Source organism: Spermophilus citellus (genome assembly GCF_964194105.1).
Source record: "Spermophilus citellus genome assembly, chromosome: 3".
In the NCBI taxonomy this organism is placed as follows: domain Eukaryota; kingdom Metazoa; phylum Chordata; class Mammalia; order Rodentia; family Sciuridae; genus Spermophilus; species Spermophilus citellus.
The window spans coordinates 36392455-36407767 of NC_138184.1; the positions used below are offsets into that span (position 1 = coordinate 36392455).

Below are 15313 nucleotides of genomic sequence, written 5' to 3' on the forward strand. Positions count from 1 at the left end.
GTTTGCTTTTTTTTAATCAGCCTCTCTCTACCTTTTAAAATGCATATTTAACCAATTTACATTTACTGTAATTGTTAAACCTTATTTTTGTGTTTCTGATTTCCTTGCTTTTCTGTTTTTTTTTTTTCTCTTTTTGTTTTGTTTGGATCAATCAAGTTTTCCATTATTGCCACTCTAAGGGTTAGAAAGTTAACTTTGGTTTTCTAATTATCGACCTGAAATTTCTAATTCAAATATTGAATTTTATATTTTTTTAAGGACAGTAACCTCTATTTTGCTCCTTTGTCACTTTGCTTATAAAAAGAAATTGGAGATTTTACTTTCCAGTTGTGACTGTGTATTTAGACCAATCAAAACTTAAGTTTTGCCAGTTTTTTGTTTATTTGATTGATTTTTATCCTACTCTTGAATGTCTTGTTTTATTTATACTTATTTATTTATTTAGTCTGTATATTTACATATTTTTTAATGGTACTGGACATTGAACCCAGTATATGATATTTTTTGACTAATTTACCTAATAATTCTTTTAGATAAGATTTTTGGAGTGATATTTTCTCTGTTGTAATACATCAGAAAGTGTATTTATTTATTTAACTAGGTATGAATTCTATTTTAGCCATTTTTTTTTAATTTCAAAAATTTTGCTTCTTTACATGTTATGTTTCTGACTGCTTAAAGGCTTTTAGAAATTTCTTTTTTAACGTGGATTGAGATGCACCCTTATATGCCTAGTTTTTGTTTTGTTTTCCATCAATACTGGCTCTTCAACATAGAAGTTTCTTTCTTACATTGTTTCTACCCTCTTTCTACAATTCCTGTTAACCAGATTTGAAAACTTAGGAATTTATTTTCACTGTCTATTCTCTTTATGTCTCATTCTTAGAAAATGCTTTTGCTAAAATAAGGCTTTTGATTGATAATTCTTTTGTTTGTTTATTCTACTGTTTGGTACCATCTACACTTTTTTTCATTTTTGTTTTTAAATTTTTATTTCCACAATCCATAATTGAAACTTTGAATACAGATAGTTTGACTTAAAGATTTTTCCAGCTTTATAATGATGACAAAGAACTACAATACATATTCAGTGAAAACCATACTTGGGAATCTGAATTTTGACTCTTCTTGGGCCTGTGATGTGCAGTATTAGATTCTTAGGTGATGCTGGGCAGTGGCAATAGCAGTGACCTGCAAATTCCAGTCAGCCATGCCATCACAAGTAAACAACTTATGCTCCAAAGTACCATCTTGCTAAATGTCATATTCAGTAAGTTGGGTGTATGAAATGCATTTTCAATTTAAGGTATTTTTAATTTATAATAGTAAGTTCATTAGGTCATAATCCTATCAAATCCAGAAGCATTTACACAGTAAATCTCAAAATTGCTGAAGATATACTTTTTTTAGTCTTTTCTTTTTCTTATTATTTTTTAGTTGTGGATGGACACAATATCTTTATTTTATTTATTTAGTTTTATGTGGTACTGATGATCGAACCCAGGGCTTCACCTGTGCTAGGCTAGCACTCTATTACTGAGTCATAAACTCACCCCAGTCTCTTTTATTTTTGCTGGTATTGCTGTAGGATTAGTTCTTCTGATAATAATACTAATGACTCTTCTTAACAGTATATGTTGATTTTCTTTCTTTTCTTTTTTTTTAACCTTTGAGGTATGTATATTTACTTTCATTATATACTTATACAATCAGAGATTAAAAGAGCTTGTTGGTAAGTTGTCCAAGGGTATGTAGCTATTAAGCAGAGTTAACAGGTATATAGGTATGTTTTTTTAATTATTCTAATTTGTTATATATGACAACAGAATGCTTTATAATTCATATTACACATATAGAACACAATTTTTCATATCTCTGGTTGTACACAAAGTAGAGTCGTACCATTCATGTCTTCATACATGTACTTAGGGTAATGATGTCCATCTCATTCCACCATCCTTTTTACCCCTTTCCTCTCTCCCTTCCCCTCCTCCCTCTGTCCTATCTAGAGTTCGTCTATTCCTCCCATGCTCCTCCTCCAACCCCACTATGGATCATCCTCCTTATATCAAAGAAAACAATGAGCATTTGGTTTTTTGGGATTGGCTAACTTCACTTAGCATTATATTCTCCAATTCCATCCATTTACCTGCAAATGCCATGATTTTATTCTCTTTTTCTTGCTGAGTAATATTCCATTGTGTATATATACCACATTTTCTTTGTTCATTCATCTACTGAAGGGCATCTAGGTTGGTTCCACAGTTGCTTTTGTGGATCATTATACACAAGTTCTTGCTTGTCTATATGTAAATAATTGCATTTGTTTCCAGCAACCTTGAGGGGGTCAAGGCAGGCTGCATGGTGCAAAGTGTTAGAAGCAACTGGTCATGACTTGGTTCTTCCTTTTCTTTTGAGACCCTAAGCATGTAGCCTTACAGCTCAGAGGCAGACTTCTTTGTTGATGGGGATGCCAATGAGGGAAAAGCCAAAATGACTATATAGTTCTGCTGTTGGAACCTATGGCTTCTTTGTCCTTGAACTTATTTTGAAAACATTTTTGACCTTTCATCACCATTCTGCTAGGGGTGAATGTTGCCTTGGTTTTTTCCTTTATTCTATTCATATCTACCTTTCCTTTTGGGAGTTTGTATAATTCCCGATCCCTTAAAATCATGTCACCTTTCCTAGTATTACAAGCATTTGAAGTCAGATGCATTATTCAGAGCACTATCTTGATTTAAGCAGTGGTCAAGAATTCCACATATTTCTGTTTAAGTATGTCCTCAGTAATATATTTAGAGGGAAAAGTAGATATATGTTAGATTCTGAACTAATGTGGCTATCTTCTAAGAGTATTGTAAAGGTAATTATATTTAGGGTATAATTATTGTTTCTCAGGGAATCTATATGTTTTACTTTATCTGTGAAATCATAGACCCATAGGGGTTTTATTATGTTGTATTTTTGTAGCATATAGTGAAAAGCTAATTTCAATTTTTTTTTCTATTAGGTTACTGCTGATTCAACCATTCTAAAAGTTCTTCAATCCAACATTCAACATGTGCTGCTGTATGAAAATCCTGTTCTCCAGGAGAAAGCATTAACTTACATTCCAGTCAAAGAACTAAAAAGGAAATCACAAGAAAAGTTGTCCAGAGCCAGAAAATTGGATAAAGGTAGTGGCTTTCCATAAGAATTTATCGTGAAATATGCATCATTGCTAAATAAATACTGAAGTAGTGCCTTTTTCTGAATACACTGTAAATAACCCATTACTATATAGATTTAAAAAAAAAAAAAACTTTTCTTGTAGTTGTGTATGGACAGCATGCCTTTGTTTGTTTATTTTTATGCAGTGCTGAGGATTGAACCTAGTGCTTCACACATCCTAGGCAAGTGCTTTGCCACAGAGCTACATACAGCCCCAGCCCCTAATATATAGATTTTTAAGTTTAATAATAGCATAATTATAATAAATATGTCTTAGCTTGTTAAAAATTATTATATTGTAAAATACACATACCATTCTAACCACTTTTAAGTATAGAGTTTAGTGCTGTTAAATATATTCATGATGTTACAATAAAACTGTGTCCACCATCTAGCTTCATAACTCTGTTTGTCTTATAAAAGTGAAGTTCTGTGTCCATTAAAATGATCACTCTCATTTTCCATCCTCCCTGTCAGTCTTTGGCAATCACCATTCTACTTTCTTTCTCTATGATTTTTTTTTAATGTCTCTACAATTTTGACTGCTGTAAATATCTCATATAAGTGGAATCAATGTAGTATTTGTCTTTTGGGAATTGGCCTATTTTCCTTAGTATAATTTCTTCAAGATTTATTTGTTTTGTAACATTGCAGAATTTTCTTCCATTTTAAGGCTGATTTCTATTATGATCATATACCACATTTTGTTTATCCATTCACATAGTATTGATACTCAGGTTGCTTGTATATTTTATCTGTTATGAACAATGCTGCCATGAATATGGGTATACGAATATCTCTTTAAGACTCTGGTTTCAATTATTTGAGGTATATACCCAAAAGTGGAATTGCTGGATCATATGGTGATTCTGTTTTTAATTTTTGTGAAGATCTGCCATATTCTTTTCCATAGAAACTATACATTTTCTTTCTTCAGTGTCCAGGGGTTTCAGTTTCTTTACATCCTGACAGCACTTACTATTTTCTGTTATTTTGTTTTATTGTTTGTTTCCTTTATAGTAGCCATAATAAGGGTGAGGTGGTATCTCACAGTAGTTTTGATTTGCCATGAGGTTGAGCATCATTTCATGTACTCACAATCCTATTGTTATTTAAAGTCTTGTTTTCGATCAAGTAAGAATAAGATAACTTAAATTTTACCTTCCCTTAATTCTTCTCTAGTGTTATTCATTTCTTTATGTAGACCCAAGTTTCTGACCTATATCATTTTCCTTTTCCCTAAAGAACTTCTTATATTTCTTTCATGGCAGGTCTGCTGGAGTTGAAGTTCCTCAGTTTTTGTTTACCTGAGAAAGTATTTATTTCTTCCTCACTTTTGAAGGATAATATCGCCAGGATATAGAATTATAGGTTGGTGGGTTTTTCTTTCAACACTTTAAATATTTCATTTTTTTTTCCTGCTTGCATTATTTCTGATGAAAAGTCTATTGTATTTTCTGTCTTATTCCTCATTCAAGATCTTCTCTTTGTCTTTGGTTTTCTGCAGTTTGAACAAGATATGCGTAGGTGTAGATTGTGTGTATTTTTCCTGCTTGATGTTTTCTAAGTATCTTGGATCTGTGGTTTGGGGTATTACTTCAAATATTCTATGCTTCCTTCTCTCTTTTCCTTCTGATATGCCAGCATATATTCTATTTTACCTTCATTTATCTCTGTGCTTCAGTTGCTAGAGTTCTTAGATGTTCTGTTTAATTTTGAAATTTTTCTAGAGTTCTATTTCTTTTTCATTCTTTTCCCTTTGCATTCCAGTTTGGGAAGTTTCTGTTGATCTGTCTTCAAGCTCGTTGATTCCTTGACTATTTCCAGTCTGCCCCTGAAAGACATTCTTCATTTGTATACAGTGTTTTTGATTTCTAGCATTTCCTTTAGATTTTCTTGTTAGAGTTTCTGTCTCTCCACTTATATTACTTATTTGTTCTTACATGTCATCTACTTTTTCATTAGGGGTCCTAACATACAAACGAATCAATAATGTAAACATAAAACATATAAGGTGGTTATTTTAAATTCCAAAATATATGCTGTATCTAAGTGGCCCTAATATTTGCTTTGTCTCTATAGACTGCTTTTCCTTCCTATTTTACATGCTTTGAAAGGTTTATTAAAATCTGATCATAATATATTAGGTACTAGGAGCTGAAGTAAACAGGACTTTTGTATAAAGATTTATGTTAATTTAGCTCAAAGGCCATGTTTAATGTATGTTATGGCTCTAGGAGTCACAGGCTTTATATTCCTATGGTGCTTGGAAACCTGTTGGAGTATTGGTAAGGTATGGGGATGGTACACAAGATCCTTGGTTCAATCCCCAACACCTAAAAAAAAGTACAGGGGAGGCTCTATAATGTTTGGACTAAATCTCAGTGTTTTAGTGGGCTTTTAGCCCTGGGTGTTACCCTCATACAAGTTGTAGCTTCTCTCCCCAGTAGGTAAGACAGGAGGCTATAAGGAGCTAGATTCAGGGAAATGGCCTCTCCCCAGTTCAGATAATGCTCTGGTAGAAGGCTTTTCCTAGCTGTGGGCATAGTTCACAATTCTTATTCTTCCCTTCTCTTTTCACAGAGCCATAAGGGTCTTTTTTGTTTATTATGAGAACCTTGAGGTTCCCAAAAGCAGAATGCACAGAAGTGTGGGGAACTCTTCCCGTACTGTATTTCTCACTCCCAAATTAGACCATACTCAGTCTTATACTCTGCATTTTGTTTAACATTGTCATTTAAGCTGGGTAGTGGCACTTACCTGTAATTTTAGCTACCCAAGAGGCAGGAGAGTTGTAAGTTTGAGACCAGCCTGGGCAACTTAGTAAGATCCTGTCTCAAAATAAAATGTTTTAAAAATGTCTGGGAATGTAGCTCAATGATAGAGTGCTGGCCTAGCATATAGAAGGCCCTGAGACCAATTCCAAGTACTTGGGGGCAGGGTTAGAAGTTCTTAGAAGTTTATGGATCCAGGTAAGCACATGTTGGCCACGATCCTCTGTGTTGGCCTGTCTCTTAGGATTTGGGGGTGACCATTGGCTCTGTGACCTCAGCTCTCTGTAGGTTCCAGGAACAATTGTTGATTTTCAGTTTGATGACACTACTTGGAAGAAACCAGATCAACAACTGAAAATGCCTGTGAGGGTTAGTTTGGTTTTATTTATTTATTTCCTATTTTAAATCCCCCCCCCCCAATCAGGGATTGAATCCAGGGATGCTAACTACTAAGTCACATTCTTAGCCTTTTTTATTTTTAGACAGGGTCTCACTGAGTTACCTAGGACCTCACTGAGTTTGCTGAGGCTGGCATTGAACTTGGGATCCTCCTGTCTCAGTCTCCCAAGATGCTCGTATTACAGGCATGCACCACCATACTTGGCCTTTTTCATCACTTTTTCCATATGTCATTTGCTACCCCTTGTATTTTGGTGGTCTTCATATTTTAGTGTTATATTGTTCTGTTTTTGATGTTTTTGATGACTGGCCTGAGCCTTAGACATAATTCTGCTTTTATTCTGCTGACCTTGAAACTATTCTTTTCTTCTTTTAATAACAGATTTTTTTTTCTAATGTAAAGTAACAGTGCATGATGTGATCATAAGGTCCTGTTGAGCTTCGTGTACTATCCATCATCTTTTATGGATCTTATATAAATGCCTATTAGGTACTTATTGTATACATTCTGTGTTTGAGTCATTGGCTGGGCCATGGCGAAGAGAGATGGTAATATAGCCCTTCCTTAAGCAACTGAACAGGGAACACGAATTAAAATAAGCTAACAACTGAGTGTGAGGCAGGTTCCAGTAAATGTAACATGTGAAGTGAGAATTTAAAAAAGAATATGTTGCCAAATGAATAAATTGCTGTGAGAAATATATCAGAGACAGAATGCTTTAGTTTTGTTCAGCACATTCTTTCTCTCTAGGCAAATAACATTTAGGAAATTGCTCAAGGAACAAGAATTCGCGAAAAGGAGCATCAGGTGAATGGTGTGGTTATCCTGAGGTATTGGTCTATTTGTCCTCACCATGGGAATGGTTGTGTCAGTGTACTGAGAACCCTTCAAGTCCATTAGTTTAGACTTTAGGTCCATTTCTCATAAAATCTATTGATGGTCCCTGTTGACATTTGTCTCCGAATTTTTTCCTCTTAAGTATTGTATTAAGTATTGTAAATGTAATTGCATAGGTGTGTTTTGTTTTGTGGCAGATAGGGTGAAGATAAATAGTTCATAACTTCATCACATAGGAATATGACTTCTAAGATCTGTATACTCTTTCACACTTAAGAAGTTTTAACTGACATAAGAAAGAAAGAACACATCAGTTTAGTGGGATAGTATGACAAATCAGTAAAAGATTAGGCTTTTCTTTAAGGGCCAAGAAAAATCAGTGGGATTTATAAGCTGAGATGTCAAATGACATAACAGGGTAGGAAACTGTAGTGAACAGCATGCATGAAGGCAGAGGAATACAGGCTATTTGGGAACAGTACTACAGTTTGGCCATGTGTAGGGAAGGGTGTATGTAAAGCAATAATGGCAGATCAGGTAGGCTGAGACCTTATTTTGGTTGATTTTCAATCTCAAGTAGATCAGTTGATATTGAATTTGTCTTTAATTTTTCCAAAAAGAATTGGAGTTAAAAAATGAAACAAATGATATTTCTAATAAAGTTTGAAATATAAAATAAGGATCAAAGAAATTAAGAGGAAGTACATATCTTAGTCAGATAACTAATCCATATTTTTACTGTGAGTGAGCATACAGCGGATATGATATATAATTCATTCATCAGAAAAGAGGAAATAAAAGTTTCTTAGGAAGTCACAATACTTGATTCAGTAGGCTTAACTGTTGAAGCTTTAATGAGGAGCTTCCGAACTGTGGTTAAAGAAGATTCATCTTTAACAGCTTGTAAAATGAACAAAAATCAAGAGAGAAAGCAGAGAAGAACTAAAACATGATAGTAATGGAATTTATATAAGAGTGTGAACAAGGTGACTGCAGGGGAGAAGGCAGATATGAAAGTTGTTTTGGTGATAGAAAATATGATACAAGAGGCTGGGGTTGTAGCTCAGTGGTAGAGGCATGTGTGAGGCACTGGGTTTGATCCTCAGTACCATGTAAGAATAAATAAATAAAGGTATTGTGTCTATCTACAAATAAAAAAATTTTAAAATAGAGTTATGTATACATGAGGATGTCAAAGATGACTGTCTAATTTTGAATCTAGAAAATGAGAGGAGTCAATGAAAGCAGGTTTTGAAGGAAAAAAAGCTACTAGTTTAAGGTATATATTGCATATCATCTGAATTGCCAAGTGAAAACGCAGGTCAAGTCTTGAAAGAGGTCAAGTCTTGAAAGGCACTTTAATGTGGTAGGTAAAAGCATGAAGGAAATGATGTTGCTGAGAGTGAAAACAAAAGGATTACAGAGGTTCTTTAAAACACTGTAGCCTTAGCCTCGTGTGGGTATTTGCATTTAAATTGGTTTAAATTAAGTGAAATTAAAAATTAGATTATTCGGTCATATTCAAAACATTCCAGGTACACAATAACTACAGGTTGTTAGTGGCAACCCTGTGGGACAGTGCAGTATGAAATTATTTCCATTATTGCTGAAAGTTCTGTTAGAGGGCAATGTTTTAGAAACACAGAATACAGGAGGAGAAAGAGTAACAAGTGAAGGAAATTTGAACATTTAGTAAATTAAGTGGTATTGTTGATATAATGAGCATATCAGCTAGGTGGGGTTTGGTTGGGCTGAGAGTAATAATGACTCCAGTGGCTTAAGGATTATTTATTTTATCATGTAAAAAATTACTGAGATAGGTCCAGGTGCAGTGGCACACACCTGTAATCCCAGCAGCTGGGGAGACTGAGGCAGGAGGACCGTTGAGTTCAAAGCCAGCCTCAGCTAAAGTGAGGTGCTAAGCAACTCAGTGAGACCCTGTCTCTAAATAAAATACAAAATAGGACTGGGGATGTGGCTCAGTGGTCTAGTGCCCCTGAGTTCAATCTCCTGTACCCCTACCCAAAAAATTACTGAGATAGAAAGTGTGGTGTTATTGGTGTGCTGTTGTCAAAGACCTACATGCCCTTCTGTCTTTTGGCTCAGGCATACACAGTTTTCATCCTCCCCATCACCTCATTGCCTAAAATGTCTGGTGGAGTACCAGCCATCACATTTGTTGACCAGACATTAGGAAATAAGAAAGGAGAAACGTCAATAAAGTTTATATACCTCTATACTGAGCCTATCCTCTTGAAGTAGCCCTTCTTTGGATCATACAAAGCCTAGTAATTTGGCCTCTCTTAGATGTAAGAGAGGCTGGGACCTATAGTCTTTTAGTTGGTACATTGTCCTCAAAATTAGAATTGTATAAATAAAGAAGTAGCAAATGTATATAGTATGGCAACTAGCAGTTTCTGCCCTAGCACTTAACTATTCGGCTGAGATGATGACAAAGCCTCCACTGGCCAGGTTGGTAATGTTCTTTCATATGCAGTGGATTCTTTTGTTCCTTTCCAGACAAAATCTCACTTGGATTTATGAACTAGCACCAATGTTCTTATTTGAAGCAGAAGTGTAGTCCTTATTGCCCTATACACTGCTAGAGATAGTTAAGGCTCAGAAGCATGGTTTGATAATCAGCCTGGTAGAATAAATGCTTCTCTTGATAAAATGCTTCAGACACAGGCAATACTTTTTGGAGAAGTGATAATTTATGTTGGCCTGTTGAATTTAATATGAATACATGGGGTACAGAGTGTTGAGCTTTAAAGGTGTGTTGAAGGATGTCTACTGAGGATTTTTACCTGTTTTCTCCTCTTCTCTTTCCTTTATACACTGATACCATAGGTTTTCAGGGGATAAATTTAGGTCCTAAAATTGTTAAATTTTGCTACTGGGAAGTTACTAGAAACCCATTTACATTTATATGGAATCTTTGAAGATACAAAATTTGTAAATTTGAAGTCTTGGTTGTGTATTTTAAGCTTTCCATTCTCTAAATAATGTCTTCACAGGATTTATCATCTAAGTCAGACCTCCCTTTAATACTTATTATCTCTTAGATGCCTGAGTGATTATTCTGTAGATCCATTTTTCAGAGCTGCTATTAAGAATATTATTTAACCTAACCAAGTAATACTGACCCTCAAGTGGTCCTGACTTTGGGAATCATACTTCCCAGAAATACAAATATACTGTCTTCTTTCTTTTCTTTTCCTGTCTTGATAATGCCTATTTGGGGAACAATATCAATTCTAAATAATATCTTGAGACTTTTCTGTTACATTGTTCATTCAGATATGTACTGAGAATCTCATGTAGCAAGCACAGTTCTAGGTGTTGGGTATATAGCAGAGAATGAAACAAAGGACCTGCTATCATGGGGAGAGATAGCCAAAGGGAAATAAACCAACAACTTAAGTATTTCAAGTAGTAATGAGTGCTGGGAAGATAAGTCAGGATAACAGAAAGGAGAGTGAGTAACTAGGAAGAATGCTGTTTGGTATAGAATTATCAGGGAAATTCTCTCTGAATAGCAGTAATTTCCCTTTCCAGGAGAGAGCAGTAACAAAAGGGTCCACTGAGGTGAGAATGAGTTTGGCACATTTGAGAGATGGCAAGGGAAGAAGGGAGGGTGGGCATTGTGGCTGTAGAATGAGCAAGACAGATGAGAGAGTATATCAATTTCCTATGGCTTACTACAACAGATTACCAGAAACTTGATGAATTTTAAAAAACAAATTTATTCTCATAATTCTGGGTGCCAGAAGTTTAAAAATTGGTATCACAGGGCAAAATCAGTGTCAGCAGAGCCATGCTCCTTCCACAAGGTAGAATCCTTTCTTTACCTTTTCCAGCTTCTGGTAACTACTGGTAATCCTTGGTTTGTGGCTACATCGCTCCAGTATTCACAGCCAGCATCTTCAGAAAGCTGTCTGCCCCTTCTTCACATTGCCTTTCTCTTCTGTGTGTAAAATCTTCTGCTTTCCTCTTATGAGGATACATGTGGTTGCATTAGGGTCCATCCATATGTTCCAGGATAATATCTGTGGTGAAGATCCTTAATTTCATTATCTGCAGTTTTCCCCCCATATAAAGTAACTATATAGGCTCCAGGGATTAGGATGTGAACATCTTTTGGGGGTCTGTATTTTAGCCTACTACAGAAGGTGAGCTGGAAAAACAAGGATAGAAATTTTGAATTTTATTCTGAATGAAGTGGAAGAAAACCAGTTTATGGGTTTTTGAGTGACGTGATCTGGCTTTTCTCCCCACTCTGGTTCTGGAGATGGAACCCAGAACCTTGAGCTTGCTAGGCAAGTGCTTATCACTGAGCTATGCCCTGACCCTGGCTTACATTTTTAATATGCTCATTCTGGCTGCTAAATGTAGGGACTAGACTGAAGAAGAGGATGGCAGTACTCTATTTCTAAAAGTTTGTTTGTAATGAAACTAACTCATTTATAGATTCCTCATGGAAAACTTTCATATTATACAGGAACTCTCAGTTGGTCCCATTCTTCTATAGATGACAGCTGTTATTTTATAACATGTTCTTGTTCATGTCTTGTGTGTTCATACATGTAAATAATTACCTATAAAAATAAATTGGGGGTTATATAAAATTTTTAGATTTTCTCAGCTTTAGATCTTACTTGGTTCTCTCTAACTTCTCAGGTACTAATATAAGCGATGAGGATTTTCTTTTGCTGGAGCTTTTGCACTGGTTCAAGGAGGAATTTTTTCACTGGGTGAATAATATTGTGTGCAGCAAATGTGGTGGACAGACTAGATCTAGAAATAAATCATTATTGCCCAATGATGATGAACTTAAGTGGGGTGCAAAGAACGTAGAAGATCATTACTGTGATACATGCCAGCTCAGCAATCGATTTCCAAGGTGGGTACCTAGAAAATAAAATCGGAATAATCTCTTAATAAAATAGTTAGAAGTGAATTTTTATTAAATGAACTTTTTAATCTTTTTATTAATTATTAGAAATATATGTCTCTGGAACAGAGGTCTGCAAACTAACTTGCAGGCTAAATCTAGCCCACATCCTGGTTTTGTAAATAAAGTTTTAGTAGAACATAGCCATGCTGATTCATTTACTTATAGTCTGTTTTCAGGCTGCAACAATTGAATATTGATGATAGACCATATATATGACCTGCAAAGTCCAAAATATCTACCGTCTGTCCTTTCATAGGAAGTTTGTTGTATCTTGCTCTAGATTTTGAATTTTGAGTGTTAGTGAAAGAAGTATTCTTAATCCTGTAACTCTTGTACTTTTAATATATAATTTTACTTTTCAGATAACTAATACTGATATCAAATAACAATACTAATAATTCTGATCATTGTGATGGTAAATATAATATGCTATATATGCTATATATGCTATACTTAGTCATCAAATAATAATATGGAAGGTAAAAGTATATAATAAATTGTGATCATATTTTCTTAACAAAACAAATTTGTTTTAATTAGAAATTTCTTCCACCCAACCTCAGCTACTCCTTATGGCTCTAAATTTTAAACTATGGAAGTTTTATTGTTGCATTAACTTTTTCCATCCTTTAATATATAAATGTACATATATTTTATGTATCAGATTTTCTTATATCAGACTTTCTTAATTGATACTATTTAAAAAATTTGGTTGTATTATCAGGCAAGAAGAGATACCATGTTTTTGAAGTAGCAAATTTTGGGAGCTTAGGGGCTCATTTCTGTATCTAATTTGGAACCAGCTCTATGTTATCAGAATCTAATAACCAATAATTATCTAAAATTAGTGTTATTTCATCAGTTAGCATGCATTTATTTGCGTAGCCCCTTTATAGAGATTAGTAGAGTTACGTGTGTGTATGTGTGTATATCTGTATGTAATATGTATGTGTGTATGTGTGTGTGTGCGTGTGTGTGTGTGTGTGTGTGTGTATGTAATTGAATCCTCTTCATAAACTATTTCTAGGCAGTTAGATTTAAATTAATAATGCTGTGTGTGGGATGGCAAAGACTAGCATAGATATTTATGTAAAGTGTTATTTTTCTTTCTGATTTTTTGCTTGTTTCAATGCTAGCTGGTCTTTATAGAGCTTGAATAATAAATGCTTTTGTTTTTTCAGTGCTGGGATTAAACCTCAGGACCTCAAGCATGCTAGTCAAGCATTCTACCACTGAACTATATCCTCAGCCCTAAACACTATTAATTAAAAGCCAGTCTTGTCTTTTTGGTGCTAGGGACTGAACCCAGGGCCTTGTGCCTCCTAAGCATGAGCTCTGCCACAGGGCCCTTAATCTGGTCCACTTGACTTTGGCAGCAGTAGTATATATAGAAGATGGAGACATATGATGCTCTAATTCTGTTATTACCCCTTGATGTAAATTTATACTTTATTTCAATTACTTAATTACCTAAGTTCTAAATTCATTTAATGTAGCATCAGTTTAATAAACTTATTATTACAGAGCCAGTCCATTCATGCCACTGTTTCCTTTACTTCCCAGGCTCATGGCTGACATCTCTGCTCAGCTCGGGTACTTGTACCTGCTTAGCTGCATCAGCTCAAACTCCTTCTCAATACAATATGCAAAATTTGATGTTCTCAAAGTACCATTTTTTTTAAATATTTATTTTTTAGTTGTAGTTGTCATTTTTATGTGGTGCTGCGGATCGAACCCAGGGCCTCCCAATTGCTAGACAAGCACTCTACCACTGAGCCACAACCCCAGCCCCTGAAAGTACCATTCTTATGATGCTTTTATAATTTTTTAAAAGAATGCTTTTAATTTTTTTAAAATTAAAAATACTTTCAAATTAACACGATACTAAATACTTCAGAAGAGTAACATCATAGTCAATATCATTAGAAAGAAAAATACCTTTTTAAGTTAAACTAAGCTGAAATCCTATCCTCACTGAGTAGTTATTTACCTTTTAAACACAACAAGCTAATTATATCACTTGCTAGAGTAATGTTTAATACCTTAAGCAGATTTCCTAGAGAATCTGCATGTACAAATCTTATCTTTCTTAGCCCAGTTCAAATAGAAGCTCTCTTCCACAACCACGCTTCCATAATGTCAAGTCTGACCTTTTGTATGTTTTTTATCACATTCTGCTGTATAATAAAATTATTCATGTTAATTTCTTCTTTCTCTTAGGATTGTAAACACCTTAAAGGAAATATCACTGTTAAATCATTTTTCACCAAAGATTCTAGCACAGTGTTTTATATACTCTGCTAGAATCTTTGGTGAAAAATGTGTCTTATATACTCTAGGCTCGTTAATCAATATTTTAAAATAAGAAATTAAGAAACATGATTAATGTTTAGCATAGAGGTAATATAAATTATTTTGAAATGCTGGTTTTGATAACTCAAAGCTGTTTTTCTTTCTTGTTGTTTTACACCAGGTATAACAATCCCGAGAAACTTTTAGAAACAAGATGTGGACGGTGTGGCGAGTGGGCCAATTGTTTTACACTGTGCTGTCGAGCTTTAGGATTTGAAGCTCGTTACGTTTGGGATTACACAGGTACAGATTGTGATATAAGAGTGGAGTAGGGTTTTGTAGATTCACGTTTCAGGTTTTCAGTCTGAGCCCATCATTTTTTTACTCTCGGGCCTCGTTATTCTGAGCTTCCGTTTGCCTTTTGTAAAATCACAGCAATACCAACCTTATAAGTTTTTTTTTAAAGGAATCACAAGATTTTTGTAATATACTTAGCATGTATACAAGTCTTTTATATGGACATGTACTTTGTACTCTAAATATTATTTTATTAAAACTTTACCATAGCATTTATAATAATGCTATTTCTGTATAGTAATGTGCTATAAAAATCTTTTTCAGAGGGATTACTATAAATGATTTAGTAAATAAATTATAGTATACAAAAATAATACAAGAAAAGCCATGTATTTGTATTGTCTTTGTTTAGAAATGATTCATTGTCTACATGTTAAAAATTTGTCTTCTTTGTTTAGAGTTTTACTTGTGTTTCCATTGATTTCTTGACTCAAGTGAAACCCTCAGTTGATGGTTCTTCTCTTACAGTCAAATACAGAGAGC

The 15313-nt window shown here is 34.5% G+C and overlaps 1 protein-coding gene across 2 annotated transcripts in view; it reads left to right on the top strand.

The window, feature by feature from the left end:
• NGLY1 (N-glycanase 1) overlaps nt 1–15313 on the top strand; it is a 51816-nt gene that overhangs the window by 19208 nt on the left and 17295 nt on the right. For both annotated transcript variants that reach the window (XM_081288028.1, XM_081288027.1), the window contains exons 4-6: nt 3014–3179; nt 11905–12127; nt 14655–14776. In XM_081288028.1, coding sequence (XP_081144154.1) covers nt 3014–3179; nt 11905–12127; nt 14655–14776 — 511 coding nt within the window. The remainder of the gene's footprint in view (nt 1–3013; nt 3180–11904; nt 12128–14654; nt 14777–15313) is intronic.